We start from the raw sequence: 25,696 nt of genomic DNA, 5'->3' as shown, positions 1-25,696 counted from the left end.
AAATATTATGGATGCTGATGGCTGAACTTGGATGGCTTAAAGAGCCATGGGTGATGCAGTGATTAGAATGCAGTACTGCAGGCTACTTCTCTGACTGCCAGCAATTCGATCCTCACCAACTCAAGGTTGACTCAACCTTCCAAGGTGGGTAAAATGAGGACTCAGATTGTTGGGGGTTATAGGCTGACTCTGTAAACTGTGAAGCGGTATATAGGTCTAAGCACTATTGCTATTAAAAGGAGGTAAAACCACTTTGCAGAGGTTATTATATTTCTTCAAGTAAGTGATGCAATCTTGTGAAGAGCATCTGCCAAGGAACAATGGTAGAAGTTGGCCATGGTCTTCAGTTCTCCTCTTTGGACATCTGAAAGTTTTTGTCTTGACATTGTACATAACAGGAGGCCTCACTTTGGCCTGATCCTGATCCTGCTTATTTATTCCCATACATTTTTGTCAGTCTTAATTTAAGTCAGTACTTGATAGATGTTTGATTAGATTAGAAATGTAAAGCAATTTTGGAAAATGGCATTGGCAAGCCACTTCAATTATATTGCCAGGAAAACAACATGGATATGCTTGTGCAGGAGATTTTACTTGATATTTTGAAAGGGATAATGGTTATAATCACATTAATCCTCTTTAGAATAAGTGGGGGGTTTAAACCCAGACATGATGAAAAGTGTATTATTAGAAATTTTATTCATTTGATATTTTTATTTAACAGCAAGTATACGAAGCCTTCTCTGTCAAGTCATAATACTGAGGAAATTCATCCCTTTAAAGGAAACACACTGTTGTGGTCCTGATGAAAATCCACCCCCTCACACAAACATTTTTTAATCAGATATGTAATATAATGGCCCAAATAAGATGCGCCACCTGATTTCTCCCCCAAACCATTTCCCCAAAGCAGGTGAAAATGGATGCAGGAAAAAACGAATTAAGGAATTTAGAATTCCAGAATCCTAAGGCCGCATCCCAAGGGAGTGAGAACATTTTTGAAAATACAAGATAGTTCAGCATGTTGACTTACATTTCAGTTAAATTAAATAAATTATCAAATACTCCATCTTCTATCGAAGAAATCTTGTTGTTGCTTAAATCTCTGCAACCAGAAAAAGAGAGAAAAGGGCATGAGCACAAATGAACACACCTTTCCTTCTCTCCCTCCACCACCTGAACCTCAGGTACAGAGCATTTTTCATGGGATACCGGGAAAAGGGGAAAAGGGACAGAACGGAGATCACCAGGCGGACGAAGACTGAGCTGTTACACATCTCAAAAAAAGAAAAAGATTACAAGTTTTTATGTTCCAGGAATGACAGATGTACACGGCCCTAAACTGAACCGGTGCTGCAGCTGTGCATGGGAGGGATCCTTACAACACACACCAGCACCTTTCTGGCTCTCACAATTGTGTGGCCTCTTCCAGTTTAGCTTAGCATGTTTCTACTGTCAAAGAAGCTTTAGTGTTTTGTAGTTTACTCCCTAAACCAAGATTAAAGCAAGTTAAGGCTTAGAATCAGAATCAGAATAGAACTGGAAGGGATCTTGGAGGTCTTCTAGTCCAGTTCCCTGCTCAAGCAGAAGATCCTATACCATTTCAGACTAATGGTTCTCCAATCTCTTATTGAAAACCTCCAGTGATGGAACACTCACAACCTCTGGAGGCAAGCTGTTTTGCTTATTATTGTCCTCACTCTTAGGAAGTTTCTCCTCTCCTCAATTAGCATGACTGAAATTATCTGACCTGTTAGATCTGAATTTCCACTGTTCCCATATAGAGGCGACTCTTCTGTGGCACAATAGGCTTGGTTCACACTTGTCAGAAGGAATCGTTTTCTGGTGTTGTCTTAAGTCAACATTTCCCAATGAAAAGGGCCAACTGCTGTTGGTCAGGAATGGCCTTCTCATTTATCCACCTCTCCCTTCTGGCAGAGAGAAGCCGTGGGGCTTCAGAAGCATTCAACACACTTTCCCTCTCAGGTCTAAGACAACATCGGAAAATTTGCCCACCTCTTCCTTTAGAAGATGTTGCCTGTGAATTCAAAACAAATAGGAGGGAGACGGGGAACCCCTTACAGGGTAAGGCTGAGGAGTATGTTCAGTTCTTGGCGGACAAAGTTGCTCGGTTTCGATCGGACCTGGACTCCACTCTTGCAGATCCAGCCGAGACACAAGGGAATGATTTGGCAGACCATCTCTGGGTTGAGTTTCAGGATGTTGCCTCCGGGGATGTGGACAAGGCTATGCGAGCTGTGAGCGCCTCCACCTGTATACTGGACCCGTGTCCCTCCTGGCTGGTTGCCAACAGCAGTGAGGTGACACGAGGCTGGATCCAGGCGGTTGTTACCGCCTCTCTTCGGGAGGGGCACTTCCCCACCGCGCTTAAGGCGGCGGTGGTGAGGCCCCTCCTGAAGAAACCGTCTTTGGATCCAGCAGTTCTTAATAACTACCGTCCAGTCTCCAACCTCCCCTTTGTGGGGAAGGTTGTTGAGAAGGTGGTGGCCTTCCAGCTTCAGCGTACCTTGGAGGAAGCTAACTATCTTGACCCCTTCCAGTCTGGCTTCAGGCCCGGTTACAGCACAGAAACCGCTTTGGTCGCATTGACCGATGATCTCTGGAGAGCCAGGGATGGGGGCCATGCGTCCATCCTGGTTCTCCTTGACCTCTCAGCGGCTTTCGATACCATCGACCATGGTATCCTTCTGCGACGACTGCGGGAGGTGGGGGTGGGCGGCACTGTTCTGCACTGGTTCTCCTCCTACCTCTCGGACAGGTCGCAGTCGGTGTTGGTGGGGGGGGAGAGATCGTCCCCGAGGCCCCTAACTTATGGGGTGCCGCAGGGCTCGGTCTTATCCCCCCTGCTATTCAACATATACATGAAACCGCTGGGCGAGATCATTCGGAGGCACGGGATTAAATACCACCAATACGCGGACGATACACAGTTGTATCTGTCCGCCCCGTGCCAACTCAATGAAGCGGTGGACGTGATGAACCGGGGCCTCGAGGCTGTTAAAGACTGGATGAGAGCTAACAAACTGGTACTCAACCCGGAAAAGACCGAGTGACTGTTGTGTTTTCCTCCCAATAATTTGGCTAATGTTCCATCAATCAGGCTGGGGGGGCAAAATTTATACCCCTCAGACAGGGTCCGCAACTTGGGAGTCCTCCTGGACCCACAGCTGAGTTTCGACCATCATTTGTCAGCTGTGACCAGGGGGGCATTTGCCCAGGTTCGCCTGGTGCGCCAGTTGCGGCCCTACCTGAACCGGGAGGCCCTCACAACAGTCACTCGAGCCCTTGTGATCTCTAGGCTGGAATACTGCAATGTGCTCTACATGGGGCTGCCCTTGAAGAGCATCCGGCGACTTCAGCTAGTCCAGAATGTGGCCACGCGAGTGATCGTGGGCGCACCGCGGTTCGCCCACATAACACCGATCCTCCGTGAGCTGCGCTGGCTACCTGTTGATCGTCGGGTGCACTTCAAGGTCCTACTTACCACCTATAAAGCGCTCCATGGTAGTGGATCTGGCTATTTGAGAGACCGCCTTCTGCCAATTACCTCCCTGCGTCCCATCAGATCGCACAGGGTAGGCCTCCTCCGAATTCCATCCGCCAGTCAGTGCCGACTGGCGACTACGCGGAGGAGAGCCTTCTCAGTTGCAGCTCCGACGCTATGGAACAATCTCCCCGTGGAGATCCGTACCCTCACCACCGTCCAGGCCTTCCACACGGCCCTCAAGATCTGGCTATCCCATCAGGCCTGGGGATAGGACTTTACTCTCTCCCCGCCCGAATGCTGAGTGAATGTTGTACTTTTATGGTTAATTTTTTTACTCACGTTTTCTTTTATGTCTTGTCTTGCACTCCCTTCCCTCATTATTGTCAGCCGCCCTGAGTCCCCTCAGGGAAAAGGGCGGCCTATAAGTGTTCAATAAACTCAAACTCAAACAAAACCCACCAACTTTGGAGAGGTCAAAGAAGCAGGAGATCTGAGGGTCTTTGGTGCTCTGAGCTTGGTTGTTTTTTTGTAGACGTTTCATTAGCAGAAGTTTCATTCTGGTGAGTCTACCTAGTTTGAGTAATTAAATGTCTGCAAGAAAACAACTAAGCTCTGAAAAGACCAAAGACCCCTCATTTCAACCTAGAGGTACACATAGTCTCTTTAATTGGAACAAGAGACCTGCAACCACCTTCTGAGAGGTCCCTAGCCCACCAAATTTAGCTTGGAACACGCTGTTGTCAGAGGCCATCCCATTGCTTTGCTGGACAGTGGGAGATGTCCTTTCATGGTCCGGCAGCATGAGAGAAATCAGAAGTCCAGCTAAAATGGCAACCCCAGACTCACAAGAGTACACAATGGAAGGAGCTAAAAGCAGTTGGCCTTCATGACAAGAATATCAGTCCTTCTCTGAGGAAATCCTAAAGAAGGAAAGATTTCAGATCTCTCAGAGCAAGACAGAAAGAAGATTCACTGGGCCTGGGGAATTTAGTTAATCCAAGGAAAGAATGCAGTGATAGAAAACAAGGAGAGTCTGAGAACTAGCTCTCATGCTTAAAAGCTGTTTTTGACCAATGGACCCAGGTATCCACATGTCGTTAGTCACGCCGCCCTGCTAAGCCTTTGACAGAGATGCAATGCAACATCTCCCAAATGGTAGGACATAGAATAATAGAGTTGGAAGGGACTTTGGAGGTCTTCTTGTCCAACCCTTGCTCCAGCAGGAGGCCCTAGACCATTTCAGACAAATGGTTGTCCAGTCTCTTTTTGAAAAGTAATGGAGCACCAACAACTTCTGAAGGTAAGCCATTGGTTTATTGTTCTCACTGTCAGGAACTTTCTCTTTATTTCTAGGTTGACTCTCTACTTGATTAGTTTCCATCCATTGCTTCTTGTCCTGCCTTTTGATGCTTTGGGAAATAAATTGTCTTTGTAGGAGCCCCTCAAATATTAGAACACTGCTATCATGTCTCTCCTAGTCCTTCTTTTCTTGGTTTCTGGCCTGAGATGGTTTTCTTGATTTCAGTTTTGAAGAAGCCGAAGATGTATTATCTATAGGGAGCAGCCTTCATATCTGACTAATGCGAGGGTTGTAGGAATGAATTATCCATGTTTTCTTTTTCGAAAAGGTCTATATGGTTCTTCATTTCAAAATAGTGTGAAACGACATAGCCGAAAATGGCTGTATCTGACTCACTTCTTTTCCCACAAGGATTTCAATAGGGATGCAACACTATGCATTGTTTGCCTCCTTGAGTTACTTACAAAGTAATAAAGGCAATATGAAAATCTAATGAATAAATAAAATAAAAATCTACTCCTTGGCTCTTAGTGTTTCCCTCCACGGTATAGTGCTATATTCTTGGAATTATATTACATTATTACTACTTTTTAAATTGTTGTAATAAGTAAGTTGTTTGTTGTCTAGAATTGCTTGGATGATTGAGGTAACTTATATATTGAACTGCTGTTGCTGTTACGACTAAAGGCTCAGCCATTGCCGAGCTTGGAAACAAGATGGATTTACATTAGGAATTCAGTTCTGAAATCCCACATTTGGGTCAAGTTTATTTTTTCCCCAGGGCATCTATATTATGGCTTAACACAGCACTGGGGATAAATTGCCTTGTTTGCTTTATCTGTTGGTTGTTGCTTTTATTTTATATATTCATTTCAAAGGTTCACTGTATATAGTCTTATATCGAACTCTGGACTGGCCTTTGGTGGTAATAATATTTTTTACTTGTTTGTTTAGCAATAGCAATAGCAATAGAGCCAAGGTGGCCCAGTGGTTAGGGTGCAGTACTGCAGGCCACTTCAGCTGACTGTTATCTGCAGTTCAGCGGTTCTAATCTCACCGGCTCAAGGTTGACTCAGCCTTCCATCCTTCCGAGGTGGGTGAAATGAGGACCCAGACTGTGGGGGCAATATGGTGACTCTGTAAACCGCTTAGAGAGGGCTGAAAGCCCTATGAAGCGATATATAAGTCTAACTGCTATTGCTATTACTTGTTTGTTTGATTTTGGTTGAGCCTGAAGTGTCAATCTACCTTTTGTGACTTATTGCAGTAGTTCTCAATCTGTGGTCTGTGGACCTGGGTGGGGGGACACACGACAATGTCATCACAAGGGTTCTGCGAAGGCTTGAAGAAATGTTATGATTTAAATGTTGAGTTAAGTCTTGAGGATCCATGGCCACATGGTCTGTGGCCACAAAAGATATTTAAAGGGGTCCCACGGTGAAGAAAAGATTGAGAAACACTACCGTGTTTCTCTGAAAATAAGACAGGGTCTTATTTTGTTTTGACCCCCGAAATAAGCGCTTGGCCTTATTTTCGAGGAAGTCTTAATTATTTTTGAGGTGCAGGAGGCGGTGAGCGTTGTCACCTCATGGCTGCTGTTGTTTTGCAATATTTTCGGGGAGGGCTTATTTTAGCGCATGCACACAAAAGCCCGATTGGTCTTATTTTCGGGGAAGCAGGGTAGCTGATTGGATTGAGCCTACTAAGCCACTATGGTTTGTTCAGCAAGTCACAATTTAAAATTGTAGTTTTCCTAACCCAGCTTCTGTCATCACTGAAGCATGTTTCTCATGCATCTTGTTCACACTTGGTCTTGTTTTTGCATTGTTTCTAAAAGCCATAGAAATTAAGCCAATGTTTTCTCAAAATTTCTCAAGGACGACTCGTAATGGGAAGGCTTTTCCCACAAGCTTTTCCCTTGGGATAGCTGCAGCTTTGTGGACAGGACATTCCCATCAGCACATATCACATGGCTACCTTGCTCCCTGCACATGCTTCCAAAATTCCCTTCTTCTTAGAAAGACATTTCAAAAGCCAGCTCAGTTCCGGTAGGGAAAAAACGATGCCAGAATTCTTTGCCTGACTCTGTGCTAACCTTCTTAAAGTCGTTTCCAACATCTTCTTCAACTTGTTTTGCTAAAGGAGGATGCTCAAGATCAGGAACATGGGATGTTGGGAGCATGTGGGATTTGATTAAAACAGGCTACAATGGTGTATCTTTACTTTGAATAAGTGTATAAAGGTACGTAATTGGGAGACAGTGAGTTCTAGTCCTGTCTTCGGCCATGGAGGACGGCTGGGTGACTTTGGGCAAGTCCCTTCCTCTCAGCCCAATCCACCTCAAAGGGTTGTTGTTCTGGGGAAAGTACAAGGCAGATAAGTTCGCTGCCTAAAATAAAATAAATCCCAAGGTGGTGAAATCCTCATCAGTCAATTGCAAAAGGCAACTTGACTCAGAACAGCTTCCATCCCTTATGCTGATACCTTTAACACCATTAAACCTCCACATCTGCCTATCCCATGTCCTTGTGAAGGACTCGGGAGGTGGATAAAAATGTCAAATCCAATCTAAATATCTGGTAGACTGTAAGACCAACAACAACAACAACAACGATAATAAGCCACTATATGGAACTCTTCATTGCTCTTTTTAACACTAGAGCTCTCATCTTCTTTTTAACATTAGAGCAGTGATGGTGAACTTTTGGGGGTTTTTGGCATATCAAAAATTAGAGTAAGTGTAGGATGGAAGGGGAGAGGAGGGCAGCGCAGGGGAGAGGATGGAATGGAAGGCGAGGAGAGGGGATGAAAGTGGAGAGGAGGAAAGAGGATGGAAGGGAAGGGGAGAAGATGGGAGGGAAGGGAAGAGAATGGGAGGGAAGGGAAGGGAAGAGGATGGGAGGGAAGGGGAGAGGATGGATTAGACACCAAAGGAATTTGTCTCTAGTGCATAAATGTTTAGTGTACATAAATTCAGAAAATGCTTAATGATTCTGCTGGTGTATCACCTCCCCATCTCCAGGAGAAGAGAAACAATTTTTTATCTCCCCGCTCCACCACTATCCCAGCCTGAACAGCAGCACCCAAGGCTGAGCCTGAAGGAGAGGTCCAGGTCTGTATTTCAATGCCTAGCCCCATGGCTGCCTCTCAAAAAGGCCACCCAATACTACTGGGGAAGAGGGCAATTGCCCCCTCAGCCCAGGGTTACATAAGGTCCGTCCTGTGCCTCTTCCCTTCCTCCTCCCTTGTGGGCCCACCTGAGGCTGCCGTGTTCTTGAAGCAGTTTCTCCCTTGGCCTCTGCAGCCTCTCAAGACTGAACGAAAGCAAGTCCCATCCTCATGTGACTTTGGAGGCTCCAGAGACCAAGAGAAACCCCATTCCTGCATGCCCTCCACAGCCTCAAGAAAGTGCCTAAGAACAGGGTGTACTTTCAAGAATAATTGATGTCGGGTGTTGTTGAACGTTGGTGTGTCACCCAATATATTGTGGCATGCCACCTTTGACACACACATCATGGGTACGCCATCACCACTTTAGAGCAGGGCTTCCCCAATCTCGGTGGCTCTCAGACGCCTGGACTTCAACTCCCAGAATTCCCCAGCCAAGATGCGATCTCATCAGCCACCGTCTCCATTCAAGTCATTCCACTGGAATTGAGGACTAGATGCTCCTTTAATTAAAACCCCCGGCTGAGGTTCCCCGAGTACAATGTAAACGTTCCTCTTCAGCAGAATTATGCAGAATTATTTGCAGTGCTGTGAAACAGGAGGTCTCAGAAATACTTACAGTTTTGCCAGAGAAGTCAAGTGCAGGAACGCTTCAGCATTTAAGGTGCTGATCTTGTTATTGGAAAGATTCCTGGGGAGAAAATGAGCAGATTAAGCTTGTTACCAGCAAACCGGCAGTAGTGGCTGCCGGAACCCACCCCTGCACCACAGCCCAGGTTCACACAACACACCAGACCCCAAAACCAAATTGACAAATGCAACAGTAGAGTTCATCAAACCTATGAAGCCAAAACATGATGATTTAGTGCAATCTGCGAACTCAATCACCACGTCTCCCCCATTTATTGGGGGAATTCAGTCCTCTGAAGTTTTAGTTTGTGTATCTGTCACTTTCTCACCTAGACTTTTCAGAGGGTGGGGGCTGCAATGAATTTGCCCCCATCAGACAATCAGAATGACACCCCCATTCTCCCCATACTCAATTACTTTTAGGGCTTGGTCACGACATCAATAAAGTCCATCTAAAGCCCTGTGTCAATTTAAGGCCAGAAGGTTAACCAAAATAATTACAGTATAAGACAATATTTGTTTCCAGCAATGTTTGAACCAATTTCTCAAATATGGTCAATATTTTAGGAGTTGATCTGCTTCAAAGATCATCTTTAGATTTTTTTCTTTTTTGTTTGATCTACTTATTATTTTTGTGGTTGTGTTGCTCCTTTAATGCTGTTGTGTGTGCTTCTACTTTTTAAAAGTATCCCAAAGGTGCTTTTTCTGGAGGCAACTGGACTTTGTTTCACTTCTCATCCAAGAAGCTTATTCAGCTCTGACATGATAATGGGGAATGGAAGGATTTATACTCCTTGCCTCCTGAAAAAGCACCTTTGGGACAACCATGACCTGGATGACTGAAAATCTCTACAGACCTTTTTAAATGTAGTTAAAAATTCTGGTTTTGAGAACTTTTGCTTCCCTACCTCTTCCTGAAGGAGGGTCCTATTGGAGGCCATTCTCTCTGTTCCTTGGAGACCATTGCCATAGGAGAGTGGCCTCCTCTGCAGGAAAGTTGCCACCAGCTGCATCATGGGCAAATGATTGCGTTGAGGGTGCCAGAAAGAAACAGGGATTTTCACCCACAGACACCTGAGTCCGGGCTGAGAGAGTCATAAAGGGGCACGAGGGCAGATCAAAGCATTGCTGGGGCAATGTGCTCTGTGCAAGGACCAGCCTCAGAAGCTCATTCATCGTGCATGACTCTCCTCCAAGCACAGCAGAAGGGGTACTCCTGTGAGCCCCTTAAAAAGCCAGTGTTCTCCTGTCAAGGGTGATGTCATGTTCCCATGATGTCATTCTGCACAGAGAAAAGAGGGTGGACGGGAGTCTTGCGCTCCCCGTGGCGTTTCTGATGTGTGGCCTGCAACCAGAGCTTTAATGGAGAAAGCATTTGTCACATCAAGACTGCAGCGTCACAATTTTGCAAGGAGGCCAATGATTCAGGGATTAATGCCAAGCTGGCTGATTTTGGCCCTTAGAAGCCACCTCCTGGCTTTACCTCTGCTCCCCCCCACCCCTTTATTCAACGCAAAAGACACACCTAAGAGGTATCTCTGTTTTACTGTCTTTCTCGAAGAAAGAAAGTTGCTGAATATTGTTTTATAGCTGATTTTACTGTAATTTTATCCACCTGGATTTCATTATAATAAATCTGTGCAGCACCCGTTGACATAAACATAACAGCTACTGAACATCTGAACAGGTTTGAGCTGATCAAGTTATCCTCCAGCCAGGGGTGCTTGCTGAAATCTTGACCAACCCAGTATATCATTTTGACATTGTTCTAGTATCCTAAATGTTCTTTTAAATGTCAGGTTCTCCAAGCCAAACATTCTTCTGTTTTTAATCCCTCCTCTGTCTTTGGATCATGTCTACATTAAACTTATAGAGTGGGGACAGTAACCAAATCAATCAATTGTTGCATAAACAGGGATGTCTGAAGGGGAGTCAAAAAGAAAGTCAAGATGATTACCACAACAATGCCATCAAAATCCTACTTTGTTCTACATGGTTAAGCAAAATATCAATTAATGGATAAATAAACACACAACATTTCATATGTGATAAGATTTGATTGCTGCCATAAATATTTTTTTACAATGACAGCTTAACAGGGCATTTTAATTACAGTAGCAATCTATCTTCATTTTTCTTTAATTTCTTAGTTAGCAAAAAATAGCAACCAGTATTTGTTTTTGTTATTTAGTTTTCATGGTCCAAATGCCATGGCAATTAAAATATTTATTAGAACAGACAGCAAAACACTTACTGAATGAATAATGTTTGCAATTTTCTGCAGAGGATAAGGCAACATCCACACAAAATAACCCAAAGTAACCCTATTTTTAAGCAATATGTATTTATGGCTATTTTAGAGAAATGCAGCGTGACAAATTCTATTCCCCCCAAGTTGCAGTCCCTCTCCTGCCAGTCACTCGTTCAGTCCTGCAGAAAAGCCCCCTGCCCCATTTGTAAATAGGAGGCTGGCAAGCCAGAGGGTTGATTAGGCTGTTACTATGGCAAACACATAGACATCAAAAGTGCAGAGAGAGACACTGCAAAGCAACTGTGTTCGCCTGACAAGATTGTTGGCTCTCATCTATTTCTCTTCCCAGGGAATTAAGGCAAGCGAGAGCAAAGAATATCTCTGGTTTGCCTTTTTGTGTTGAGGCCAGTTGCAGTTGGTGCGTTTTGATACACACACACACACACACACACACACACACACACACACACACACACACACCGATTGGTGGTAAAGCCACCTTGGCACATTGAGGGCACCTTGCATGCTGCCCATGGAAATTAAAACAAAATATATGGTTATAAATCCAGAGAGAAAACCTTAAGGAAACGCTTGGCAAGTTAGCCACCTCTTCAAATAGCACTCTGAGCTACCTCCACGCAGAAACAATTCCTTCAGCGCTCACCACATATTGAAAATGTCACTTTATTTAGATTACTTAATATACGTATGCCGCCTTCTCAATTTTGCCTTTTCTCACTGCCAGAACAGGGATAGAAGCATTGAAAAAGAGAGGAAGAATTGGTAAACAGGGGGATGTAACTTTACATTAAATGTTTGTTTGGATAGGAATCTTGAATTCTTTATTGTATCCAATTCTGGATTGTTATTTTTTGTTTCTGGATTTTTTTCCTTTTTACTTCTTTTTCATCTTCTCCCTTTTTTCTGAACTTTTTTTCCCTTTTCTTTTTTGCATTCAATCATAAAGGCAATCATTTCTGCCATCTTTATTCTTTTTCTCTTATTTCTTACTTTCTAAATGCTTTTAACACTTTATAAATGACCCAGAGTGGCCAGTAGTTGGGTGGCACATACATTTAATAAATTATTATTTTATTCATTTTTATTTTATTTACAGATAATCCTCGGTTTACAACCCCAATTGAGCCCAAAGCGAGACCGTTGTTAAGTGAGTTTTGCCCTATTTTACTACCTTTATCACATTTATTATGTACAGAAAGTCCTCGACTTATGATCATAATTGAGCCCAAATTACCGTTAAGTGAGACATTTGTTAACTTAGTTTTGCCCCATTTAATAACATTTCTTGCCACAGTTGTTAAGTGAATCACTACAGATGATAACAACAGGGTTTTTAAGTGATTCTGGCATCCCTATTGACTTTGTTTGTCAGAAATTCACTTTTGACCCTTGGACACTGCAACTATCATAAATATGAACAAACTAGCCGATAAATCAGCATTATCCGGGTATTTATCTATAAGTAGGAAATGTCCAGACCAAACGTAATTTCTAATGTTGGATTTTTCGCCTTACCAGAGGGAGCCCTGTTGTGGAGTACTGTGAAGCCCATGGCAACTCCACTGCGCTGCACAGTAGAAGCCATTTTAAAGCACAACAGGCTGTATCTTAACAGAACACACACCCTGAGTGGTTTTAGGGGTGTCTTACCCCCCACAATAATTCTTTCCAGAGAGTAAGTCATCTGTGTACCAAGTTTGGTTGAAATTGCTTGAGGCACTCCAGAGTTATGCTGGAACACACACACACACACACACACACACACACACACACACAGCGACAGATAGATTAGATAGATTAGATAGATTAGATAGATTAGATAGATTAGATAGATTAGATAGGATAGATAGATAGATAGATAGATAGATAGATAGATAGATAGATAGATAGATAGATAGATGATAGATTGCCAAGCATCTGAATTTTAATTACATGACCATGGGAATGCGGCAACTATGAAAGTGTGATAATCGGTTGCAAGCCACATTATTTAGTGCTGTTGTAGCTTTGAATGGTAACTAACAAACAGTTATAAGTCGAGGGGTACCTGTGTTTCATTTCTATGGCCAGCCATTTGAACCAGGCGACTCTGGGAGGCTTACAATCCTAATAACAAGAACCTTGAAATGAGAAGAAAAAAAACCTAATCACTTGCATATAAACCGAATAACTCCTCTTTCCCACATGAGGGAGGGAGGGAGGGTGTCAGGTGTGATCCCAGGTCTTCCTCACAAGAGCTTGGTGAGAGAAACAGAATCTCCCAATGGCAGTTCAGACTGTGGTTTGCTGTGATTCAACAGATCTGTAGTACGTCCTAATTTAACATTCTCTCCCCCACCCCCCTCACACACACTACTTGGCTCTTCCAATGCAAGGCTGTTTTTGTTTAAATGCCGGAAAGTGTGGTTTGCTTATACCCCCAGGTTAGGATTGTCTTCACTCAATCAACTCATATAGTTAGATGATGTTTGTTACATGTCCAACGTTTCTAATTCTCTTCAGCCATAGAGGGAACCTTCCTTAGTCAGGCAGGGAAATGAGGTGATAACAAGGCTTCCAAGTTTATTACTGACCGATTCATGCAGCAAGTTACCATATTGCTGAAAAAAATAACTTTGCAATCAAGGGGCGGCTTTCACAATATGAAATTGTCATGAAATTGCCGTTAGTGTGAATTGCCCTGGCTTATTTGTTTGTTTTTCCCCTTGCAGAATTTAGAGAGAAAAAGGGATTTTAAGAGAGTAAGCAGACACACAATGGGCAATACACATCAAAAGGAATGCAGTGGCACTGGCATCGCTTTACAAATGGCAGAAGGGGGGCCAAGAGGAAAGCCCAGCCACTGTTATATGATTTCCCACTTAGTGACTGTTTTACTTAGCATCAGAGCTGCTTGTCCCAGTCATAGACTCTAAATGAGGACGCTTCTCCTGGGAATCAGAGAATGGGAAGCAATTAAACTGAGGCTGAAAACTTTTGCCCTCTTTCGGATGGAATTCCTCTTTCGTGCCAACTGTTCCAATGGGACAACAGGGCTTGCATTTTCAATCCAGCGAGTCGCATTTTAACCAACTGAATTAAAGATCAAAATGACACTTTGCTACATGATTAAACCTTCCCTTTATGCCTTGATCTTCAGCACCCAATGCCTCTGATCGACAGCATCCATCTTCTCTGGGCCTCGTGGCATTTGAGGAAGGATCAGTGGTGGGTTGCAGGAGGTATGCGCGTACCGTTGCCTGCCGGAAGCAGCAGCCACTGTACCGGAACGGTCCTTTGGAGGGCCCGCCCGCCCTCATTCCTTACCTATATTTGAAGGAAATGGGCTATCTGTGCACATGCGTGCAGCATAAGGCGCCTGAGTGATGCTCTGCTGAGCAGCTGGAGCATCGCAGGTAGTGGGTGCGCAGGCGTGCGCAGCACGCTTGCCCGTGGTGCATGCCTCGCTCCCGTTGCAGCGTACTGGTTGCAACGGGAGCCAAAACCCACTACTGGAAAGGATGATCCCGCTGTTACAGTGAGGGGGGAGACCTCATAAGACTCTGAACAACATACTGAACCCCTCCCATCCCTCCCCTTTCCCCACATCCTGCTTCTCTGCAGTGGAAGTGAAAGGAGGAGGAGGATCTGACCCTTAAAGGCTTCCAAAAGAAACTCTGGTTTTAGAAATGATTCCCTGAAAAGAACCTCAGGAACTGTGATCTGCTAAAACAGTGGACTCCAACTTTTGCGGCTTTGAAGACGTGTGTGTGTGTGTGTGTGTGTGTGTGTGTGTGTGTGTGTGTGTGTAGAAGAAATCTCCATGCGAGCTGCAGGAGAACGCATGCATACAGCTCTATTTGCCTGAGTGGTGGGCACCCACATGCACGTAGAAAGCTCCATTTGTATGAGTGGCAGGCATGCTCACCTCTTGTGCAAATAGAGTTGTGTGCATGAGCTCACACGCCTGCTGCTTGTGCAACCCAGTTCCAAACGACTGCGGCCCAGTAGTGGGTCACGGGCCGGGGACTGGTGACCCTTGTGCTAAAGCGTTTGCAAGTGGTCCCAAGCAAAGCCCCCCCCTAAATCCAAGAGGAATGCCTCTGGTTTTGTGAAATGTCAACAGATTTTATAAATTCTGTTGACTTCAGAGAGAAATCTTCCAGAATGAGCGATCTTTCCCATATGGGGTTTGGGAAAGATCACACCATGCTTGCAAAATGGGACACATTTATCTTGCAACACATGCGCCAAAGGCGGATTCAAAGAGCCAAGCCGCCCTCAATCTCCTTCAAGAATTGTAGAAAAGGGTTAACAGCGCACTGATGCACCGACTGGACTGGAGAGAAGAGAGATGAGCAGGAATGCTCACTTTCTAGGAACATCAGTGTGTTGAAGTACAATACGGGTAGAAAAGTTAGATTGAACCCCTTTTCAAAATGTGAAAAGTGGGAACACGGATGCTTCCTCAAAAGAGTCAATTCCCATTTTTTCTTGGGCCAAAATTGCTATCCTAAAAGAGAAAAGGAAACCCAGAAACTTTGTGGGATTGTAAAGCTACTTACTTCCTGTTTCCCCACTAATAAATCTCAAGAAAAAAAATCTGTGCATTCTAGGGTTCTCCTGTTTGAGCAGGATGGACTAGAAGTCCTCCAAAGTCCCTTCCAACTCTTATTATTCTATATTTTATGTTCAGTCCTAGGAGCCACGAGGCATGCTGGATTACAACTCCCATGATTCTCAGCCAACATGGAAGGATCAGAGTGGGCGAGCTGATCTCAGGACACCAAGATGTTGTTTCTCCAAGTCCACCTTTGAGAAGGCAGTGAGGAATTAAATTTTCACATCCCTGTAATGTGGAATTCCCCATAATGTCTGCCACTCAGAAACAATTTCTCAGGTAATCCCTCATAGAGTCCTATTCAATCTTCAAGCTTTTTCTCTCTGATGGGTTTGCTGCTGTATTCAGCCATGTCTGCAAACAGAATTTAATACCAGAAGATGGATGCATTTAGAAGCAGAAAACAATTCCCAAGAGAGATTATGTGCATCTTTGTTTGTATATAAACTGTTTGCTTTCTCAGTACACAACAGATAAATAATTCAGGTCAGCTGGTTAAACCTAAAAAAAAAGAGGAAGGGAGGGGAGCAAGAAAGTCCAGGGAAGAAAACAAAAAAATTAGATAATGGTTTATTTTCTCCTCAGGAAACACATATAAAAAGGGGGCTAGTTTTAGTCACACAGTTGTGGCTGCTATCTTGACTTTACTTACTCCTCCCCATGCAAAACACCCTAAACCAAGAGAATGAATGTTTAAATATTCCACTCATGCATCCATAGACATATAAGTAGATAGCAAGCTGACAAGCACTGACTATTTGATGCAAATGTTAAGCGTAGCTAGATTAACATTTTAACCACATGTAATTCTAGGCTGAGGTGGTTGATCAGAGTGTGCAGAGGAGTAAAACTCAAATAACAGAATAACAGAGTTAGAAGGGACCTTGGAGGTCTTCTAGTCTAACCTTTTTCTTAGGCAGGAGACCCTATACCATTTCAGACAAATGGCTATCCAATCTCTTCTTTAAAATCTCCAGTGTTGGAGCACCGACAACTTTTGATGGCAATTTGTTCCACTGTTTAATTGTCCTTACTGTTAAGACGTTTCTCCACTGATGTCCATGGTTTGCTTTTTGCAGTAGTATAGGAAAGATTTGTCCACTTCCTGGTTTTTAGACCTTCCACTTCAGGTCCAAGATTAGCCAAAGATGATGCTCTCTGCCATGACTCGGCAGCTATAATCTACTTAAATCCCCCTCGCTTCCCCACTGTAAAAAAGACAAGTTCCAGCAATAACAATAGCAACAATCATTCCCATTTAGTAAACTGATGCAAGAAGATCAAATAGACTGACTACAAACAACAGCATGACAAAGTAGCAACAATGGCACCCTGGAAGAACTTCAAGAAATACCATTTGCCTACAAACAAGTATTGTGGGATCACAAAATAGACCAATAGAAAATGAAGAAGCTACATTGCTCTGAAACATTTCTCATCTCTATGGCCCTGCAGAGCCAAAGACAAAAAAAAAAACTTTTTACTTTTGGAGACCATATTGTGAGATCAAATGGCAGGGAAGTTCAGGCACAGCTTTTTGATATCTCTTCATCCAAATGTTTTAAAGTTTTCAAATATACTGTATGTGCTTTAAAAAAAAATGATTATTGCATTATTTCATTTCTGCAACACACCCAGATATGGGAAGGGACAGCGTATCAACTGGCTGATATATCAACATGCAGGTGGTGTTCCTTGCACTGCATAGAGTGAGCTACTGTCGGTATGTCTTTTCACCGCCCCAAAAGAAACAAACAAGCGTCTTGCCATAACTCATCAGACAGCAAGCTGTCCAGCACAAGGCTTCCTTTCTGATCTGACAAGGACAAAGGAACACCATTCCCAACCAATTAATCTGAAAGTGCATTCCTCACTGGTAAAGCAATGTTTGGTGCGCAAAGCTCCCGGGGAAGCCAAAGTCCACCCAGCAGCTAAGAATGTCAGCAACTCTTCCCTTGAAGCGCACAGCTTTGCTCCATGTGGACAAGGCAACTGGGAAACACTCCCATGTGCTCACAGGGGCTCCCTTGACTTTGTTTTGCCCATGAACCACCTGGGAGAAGACTCCCTTATCCCCTGCCCTCCCGAACAGCTGGCTCTTTGCTTCCCAGCTGCAAGGAGGGACAACTCAGGATGGATAAGGGGGAGGTGAGACACAGTCCTCCTTCTGGCCAGCAAGCCAGCAGAAAAGAGCGGAAGCCTCTCCTCAGAAGCCACACCCTGCTCTGCTCCCAGAGTCAAGAATAGCAATCTTCCTTCATTTCAAGAACTGGAGATCCCACCAGGGAGGAGAAAGAAGCCACTGTGACATCATGCAGTTCTTTTGCGCAGAAACTGTGTTCCTCACGTGCATTCCTAAACCACCCGAGTGCATCAGGAGTCAAAGAGTGCACAAGGGGAAGTTATTCTGAGAGAAAAGGGCGACGTACATAAAAGGGAGGCAAGCAAAATCTCCCACCACACTATAAAAAAAGCATGTTGAGACTCTAGAAAGAGAGCAGAGAAGAGCAACCAGGATCATTAGGGGATTGGAGGCTAAAACGTACGATGAACGGTTGCAGGAACTGGGCATGGCTAGTCTAGTGAAGAAAAGGACCAGGGGAGACAGGATAGCAGTCTTCCAATATTTGAAGGGCTGCCACGGAGAGGAAGGAGTCAAGCTATTTTCCAAGGTACCCGAAGGCCGGACAAGGAATAATGGATGGAAACTGAACAATGAGGGATTCAACCTGGAAATAAGGAGGAACTTTCTGACAGTGAGAACAATTAACCAGTGGAACAGAAGTTGCCTTTGGAAGTTGTGGGAGCTTCATCACTGGAAGCTTTCAAGAAAAGACTGGACTGCTGTCTGTCAGTAATGCTGTAGGCAGGGTCTCTTGCTTGGGCAGGGAGTTGGACTAGATGACCTGCAAGGTCCCTTCCAACTTTGTTAATCTGTATCTGCAACCAGGGCCAGTTAGAAACTGGGGTCAGTTGCTGCTCTGAGATAGAGCTCTGCACTTTTGGGGGGGAGGGCGGCTCCATCTGTGGAATGTTACGGCCAAGCGGTGGGGCCTCTTCCTCCTGACCAAGGCCAGTTTCCATAAATAAGGTTGTTTTCATTATGCATCGTATCTGAACCTCCTTTTATGCAACCGATATCAGCACCACCTTGGAGTGCAAATGCCTACTTGGGCCTGCCTTGCCATCTAGCCTACTTTTGGGGTTCTTCTTCAGATAAGAGGAGGGGATACGGCGTGCCATCTTGGATTCAGGGGAGAGGGGACAAGGTCTAAATGTGATAAATAAATAGACCCTGGCGTTGAGATATGGGCTACAGCGCTTTGAATCGGCCAATGCATCAACCACAGAATCCTGGGAAGGGATGCAGCTGCTTTCGGCCACTGTAGAGTACGCTACTTCATGCTTTTGCATGCTCAAAACCAGCCTTTCATTGCGAAGCATTGCAGTCCTCTTTCTTATAATTCCTACTGCGGAGTCCTGTTTTCCATAATGATTCCATGAAGAATATTTGTGAATTGAAAGGTTCTCAGCAGTTCTCGCTGGGAGTTTGCCATGGACAGACAAACCTATGGAAGTAGCTGAATCCGGAACTGGAGGGTCTCTCCTTTGTTTGGCCCAGAGGGTCTGAGGTCACTCTAAGGGGCAGGGGGTGGTTCTGTTGGCAGGTGATTATGACATAATTAGGTGATAAGCTAAGGCCGTGATGACAAGAGCCATATTTACCAGCACACGAGGCACCAGCTCTGGTGGGCATGCACGCACCGGCCAGCTGATTATCGGTCTTCCGCAGGGCTGTTTTTCGCCCTCCCCATGCTTCAGGAAAGCCAACCAGAGCCTGGGGAGGACAAAAAACGGGCCCAACGGAGGTTTGAAAACGATCCGTTTCCGAAGGGCTTCTGGGGCACCGGGGATGTCATTTTCGCCCTTTCCAGGCTTCCGGAAAGCCTCCAGAGCTTGGGGGTGATGAAAAAGGGGCCCAACGGGCCAACTAGAAGTTCGGAAATGGGGCTCATTGCATTGTGGGTGTGGGACACACGCATGCGCTATCACACATGCACACACAATTTTGGCACGCCTTTACATTACTGGGTTAAGGTATGAAGTAGGAAGGCTTGGCATGTGATGCAGCTATTAAATTGCAGCTACAGCAGTGGCTCTTAACCACAATATGTTCCCATGACTAATCTAATCAGTGGTTTATGTATCATCCAAACCTAGATAGTTAATTCCCCTTCTTGACACAGAGATTCAGAGAAGAGGAGGCCTACAACAGCACAGCGCATTCTTGGGAAGTGAAATGGGAATATCAAGGTGGGAAGCAGGGGTGGATTCTTGCCAGTTCTAACCTCTTCTATAGAAGAGGTTCCACAAATCTACCGTACCGTTTAGAACAGGTTCCAGCTCCCTCCCCCCGCACATCCGCACATCATCAAGATGAAGAGCAAGAGAAGGAATTCTGGGAGTTGAAGGCCACAAATCTTAAAGCTGTCAGGTTTGAACACCCCTGGGGTTTTTTTTCTAAAGGGTTAGGGGTGCAAGGGTCTTGTAACTTGACAGCTTTAAGACTTGCACACTCAGAGTTTCTGAGCCAACATTTTGGTTGCTAAGCAAGAGCATTGTTAAGTGAGTTTCACCACATTTTACAAGTTGGCCATGCCCACCCAGTCACATGGCCACGAGCCACTCCCACCCGGTCACATGGCCAGCAAGCCACTCCCAAAAAGCAGGCCACATCTACAGAATAGGTTCTAAAAAATTTTGAAACCCACCACTGGTGGGGAGGGAGAATTCCTTCACCCCCACACACCCCACCCACCTTCACTGTTCCCTCTAAGGTGCGCGGCTGCGCGGCCGCACACGTGGCAAGAAACCCCCGCGCAGCAGTTTCTAACTGCCGCACAGAGATTTCTATCAAAGCAAACGTGGGGAAGTCCTTTGCAGGCGGCTAGAACTGACTGCCCGCAAAGGACTTCCCCAGACTGGGAGAGATATTTAAAAAAAACGGCGGTCCTTCTAGCTCGCTTTGTTGCTTGGTTTGCTTGGTTTGCTGCAGCCCTGGGGAGCCATGGAGAGGGCGAGTCAGAGGCAGCCCAGCACCTGGCGTCCCCTCCCCTCGGCCGCACCAAGATGGCTCTCCTGGACGCCTGACCTGCCGTTATCTCCCCCCCCCCGCTTTCCACCTTCCGGAAGCCCATCGCTTCGGGCGCTTCAGGCTCTTTTCTTTCCTCCCATCCCTTGCCCTGCTTTCTGCTCGAAACAGAATCTGCTGCTGCCTCCTCCTCCCCCAACAGCACTGCCCGATTTTCCGCCCAACACTGCAGCTGAGGTGAAGCCGCCAAAGCTCCCACCAACACCCCTGCTTAGGTGAGGTGTTCCGAGCGGAGGGGGAGGCAGGCACCGCCGCCGCTGCCATAGGCGGGGGCGCCAGCGGGAGCTTTGGTGGCTTCACATCAGCTGCAGCGCCGGGCAGCAAATGTGGTGGTGCTGTTGGAGGAGGAGGCGGCGGCAGCAGTTATTCTGGGGGGGGGGGCTCGTCACAGCAGTGATAAGGCCATAGATCAGTCGTTTTTAGATGCAGGATATTTTCATACAGTAATGTAGAACCAGATAATTCGAGGCCCGACTCACTCAGCGGGTCACACACTCAACCTCGTATTCCTCTCGGAGCAGTGGAGTTATGATCTTGGTCTGAGGGGTAATGAGATCATACCCCTGTCGTGGTCAGACCACTGCCTACTGAGGCTAGACTTCCGGAGGCCAAACCCCCACCGTAGGGAGGAGGAACCGACCAGGTGGTTCCGCCCCAGGGGACTTATGGACCCTGTAAGGTTCCAAACGGAGCTTGGGGTTATTCCTGATACTCTCGCCCACAGTTCGGCGGAGACTTTTGCTGCTGCCTGGCACTCGGCAGCGTCAGAGTCTCTGGACCGGATTGCGCCACTACGGCCCCTCCGGGCCAGCAGCTCCCGGAGGCCTCCTTGGTTCACTGAGGAGCTCCAGGAGATAAAACGCCGGAGGAGACGCCTAGAGCACCAGTGGAGATCCGATAGGTCCGAACCGAACCAAGCACTTTTGACAGCATGCACCAAGGAGTACATCCGGGCATTAAGAACAGCTAAGAGAACACACATTGCCACCTTGGTAGCGTCCGCCGAGTCCCGCCCAGCCGCCCTGTTTAGGATAACCCGCTCCCTCCTAAATAGGAGGGAGACGGGGGACCCCTTACAGGGCAGGGCTGAGGAGTATGTTCAGTTCTGGGGGTTATTCCTGATACTCTCGCCCACAGTTCGGCGGAGACTTTTGCTGCTGCCTGGCACTCGGCAGCGTCAGAGTCTCTGGACCGGATTGCGCCACTACGGCCCCTCCGGGCCAGCAGCTCCCGGAGGCCTCCTTGGTTCACTGAGGAGCTCCAGGAGATAAAACGCCGGAGGAGACGCCTAGAGCACCAGTGGAGATCCGATAGGTCCGAACCAAGCACTTTTGACAGCATGCACCAAGGAGTACATCCGGGCATTAAGAACAGCTAAGAGAACACACATTGCCACCTTGGTAGCGTCCGCCGAGTCCTGCCCAGCCGCCCTGTTTAGGATAACCCGCTCCCTCCTAAATAGGAGGGAGACGGGGGACCCCTTACAGGGCAGGGCTGAGGAGTATGTTCAGTTCTTGGCGGACAAAGTTGCTCGGTTTCGGTCGGACCTGGACTCCACCCCCGCAGATCCAGCCGAGACACAGGGGAATGACTTGGCAAACCATCTCTGGGTTGAGTTTCAGGATGTTGCCTCCGGGGATGTGGACAAGGCTATGCGAGCTGTGAGTGCCTCCACCTGTATACTGGACCCGTGTCCCTCCTGGCTGGTTGCCAACAGCAGTGAGGTGACACGAGGCTGGATCCAGGTGGTTGTTACTGCCTCTCTTCGGGAGGGGTACTTCCCCACCGCGCTTAAGACGGCGGTGGTGAGACCCCTCCTGAAGAAACCGTCCTTGGATCCAGCTGTTCTTAATAACTACCGTCCAGTCTCCAACCTCCCCTTTGTGGGGAAGGTTGTTGAGAAGGTGGTGGCCTTCCAGCTTCAGCGTACCTTGGAGGAAGCTAACTATCTTGACCCCTTCCAGTCAGGCTTCAGGCCCGGTTACAGCACAGAAACCGCTTTGGTCGCATTGACCGATGATCTCTGGAGAGCCAGAGATGGAGGCCACGCGTCCATCCTGGTTCTCCTTGACCTCTCAGTGGCTTTCGATACCATCGACCATGGTATCCTTCTGCAACGACTGCGGGAGGTGGGGGTGGGCGGCACTGTTCTGCAGTGGTTCTCCTCCTACCTCTCGGACAGGTCGCAGTCGGTGTCGGTGGGGGGGCAGAGATCGTCCCTGAGGCCCCTAACTTATGGAGTGCCGCAGGGTTCGGTCTTATCCCCCCTGCTGTTTAACATATACATGAAACCGCTGGGCGAGATCATTCGGAGGCACGGGATAAAATACCATCAATACGCGGACGATACACAGTTGTATCTGTCCGCCCCGTGCCAACTCAATGAAGCGGTGGACGTGATGAACCGGGGTCTTGAGGCTGTTAAAGACTGGATGAGAGCTAACAAACTGGTACTCAACCCGGACAAGACCGAGTGGCTGTTGTGTTTTCCTCCCAACAATTTGGCTGACGTTCCATCGCTCAGGCTGGGGGGTCAAAATTTATACCCCTCAGACAGGGTCCGCAACTTGGGAGTCCTCCTGGACCCACAGCTGAGTTTTGACCACCACTTATCAGCTGTGACCAGGGGGGCATTTGCCCAGGTTCGCCTGGTGCGCCAGTTGCGGCCCTACCTGAACCGGGAGGCCCTCACAACAGTCACTCGAGCCCTTGTGATCTCTAGGCTGGAATACTGCAATGTGCTCTACATGGGGCTGCCCTTGAAGAGCATCCGGCGACTTCAGCTAGTCCAAAACGCAGCCGCGCGAGTGATTGTGGGCGCACCACGGTACGCCCACATAACACCGATCCTCCGTGAGCTGCGCTGGCTACCTGTTGGTCTCCGGGTGCACTTCAAGGTCCTTCTTACCACCTATAAAGCGCTCCATGGTAGTGGATCTGGCTATTTGAGAGACCGCCTTCTGCCAATTACCTCCCTGCGTCCCATCAGATCGCACAGGGTAGGCCTCCTCCGAATTCCATCCGCCAGTCAGTGCCGACTGGCGACTACGCGGAGGAGAGCCTTCTCAGTTGCAGCCCCGACGCTATGGAACAATCTCCCCGTGGAGATCCGCACCCTCACCACCGTCCAGGCCTTCCGCACAGCCCTCAAGATCTGGCTATCCCGTCAGGCCTGGGGATAAGACTTTACTCTCGCCCCTCCCGAATGTTGAATGAATGTTGGGTTTTTATTGCTAATTATTTTTATTCACATTTTCTTTTTGTGTTTTGTCCTGCACTCCCTTCCCCTATCATTGTAAGCCGCCCTGAGTCCCCTCAGGGGAAAGGGCGGCCTATAAATGCTAATAAAATGAAAAAAAAAATGAAATGAAAAAGCAATGCTGTCTGCCAAAATGCTGTCACTTAATGAATATGTATAAACATATCAGTGAAAAGTGGGTGAATGAAAGGCAATAAAAATAGGAAATGTTTGCTGAAAGCAATGCAAACAGAAATGCCTTCTTGTTAAATTCTTCGAATACAAATTTTAAAGATTGTCTTAAATTTCTTGCTGGTTTACAGGCATTATTTTTTTTCTTCCAAAAATTAAGTTAGCCTCAAGGAATTTCATTCCCAAGAAAATGAACACAGAAATGAATGTAAAAAGAAACTATTAAAAAAAACCCTGTTCATTAATTATATAAAGCACTATTTTACTTACACTATTTTCTCCAACTACCATTTCAAATTATTCACCCTTCGAAGTTCCTATGTTTCCCTCTCTCCGTGTGTGTGTGTGTGTGTGTGTGTGTGTGTGTGTGTGTGTTTAAAATGCAGGAATAAAAATGCTCCTAACACACCACAACTTTAAAGGCTATTTTTTGTTTCAAATGCCAGACTTTCTGAGCCAACATTTTGGTTGCTAAGCAGGAGCGTTGTTAAGTGATACTGATACTATTTTTAATTAAGCGGGCCCCTTGAATAAACATAACTTTGAGTTTCAAATAATACTGATTTCGTTGTTGTCTTAGGTGACATCTGTGAAAAAAATTCAGGTGCTCAGGCATGAAAATGTGCCGCTCAAACACTATACTTTTCCGCTCACACTGAAAAAAAATTAGAGGGAACATTGCCTGCCTTATATGGTTGACCCCAATCCTGAAGGCCTTTAGAAAAGTTGATAACCTCTGGCCTTTTCCTTGGGCACATAGGACAGGATGAATAAGAATTCTCAATTGGCGAGTTGTAAATATGTTTTAGTTCTGATCATCATTTGAAACAGCTTTAGTTTTATGTATTATTTTTCTTTTGTATTTCTGTCTAAGATTCTATACAATACAATACAATAGCAGAGTTGGAAGGGACTTTGGAGGTCTTCTAGTCCAACCCCCTGCCTAGGCAGGAAACCCTATACCGTTCCAGACAAATGGCTATCCAACATCTTCTTAAAGACTTCCAGTGTTGGGGCATTCACAACTTCTAGAGGCAAGCTGTTTGTCTGGTTAATTGTTCTAACTGCCAGGAAATTTCTCCTTAGTTCTAGGTTGCTTCTTTCCTTGATTAGTTTCCACCCATTGCTTCTTGTCCTGCCTTCAGGGGCTTGGGAGAATAGTTTGACTCCCTCTTCTTTGTGGCAACCCCTGAGATATTGGAACACTGCTATCATGTCTCCCCTGGGTGACATCACCAGGTCATAAAAAGGGTGGGTGGGTGTCGCATATATTAAAGATAACATTCCAGTAAAACAAATTTATAAAGATGATGAAGGTAGAATGGACAGACTGACTCTAGAGCTCAAAAGAGAAAGGTGAGTCGAAATATCACGAAATCTGGGACAAATGGTACCAATGGTTAGAAATGAGGGGAAAAGGTCAGGACAGGAAAACACAGACAAGTTAAGAATTGGAAAATAGGGTATTAAGACTGTGTGATAGGTAGAAATCAGATATGTATTTGTATGGTTAGTAATTAGATATAAGAAGGGATGAATGGACAGGTAATCTGACTGACTACACATACCTACGTAATGGATATAAAATGTAATTGTTGTAAGATCCCAAAACTATATGGAAATGTTTATGCCAGAA

At 46.0% G+C, this 25,696-nt stretch overlaps 1 protein-coding gene across 1 annotated transcript in view; it reads right to left on the bottom strand.

Annotated features, from left to right (window-relative positions):
* The window catches only part of PKD1 (polycystin 1, transient receptor potential channel interacting), a 216,338-nt gene that overhangs the window by 136,039 nt on the left and 54,603 nt on the right, over positions 1 to 25,696 (bottom strand). The window contains exons 2-3 of the mRNA XM_087729000.1: positions 8,596 to 8,667; positions 1,034 to 1,105 (exon numbers count right to left, since the gene is read on the bottom strand). Coding sequence (XP_087585126.1) covers positions 1,034 to 1,105; positions 8,596 to 8,667 — 144 coding nt within the window. The remainder of the gene's footprint in view (positions 1 to 1,033; positions 1,106 to 8,595; positions 8,668 to 25,696) is intronic.

Source organism: Thamnophis sirtalis, unplaced genomic scaffold (assembly GCF_051295495.1).
Source record: "Thamnophis sirtalis isolate CommonGarterSnake01/CBP01778 unplaced genomic scaffold, rThaSir2_p1.2 scaffold_14, whole genome shotgun sequence".
Taxonomy (NCBI): domain Eukaryota; kingdom Metazoa; phylum Chordata; class Lepidosauria; order Squamata; family Natricidae; genus Thamnophis; species Thamnophis sirtalis.
This window is presented reverse-complemented; position numbering and strand designations above follow the sequence as displayed.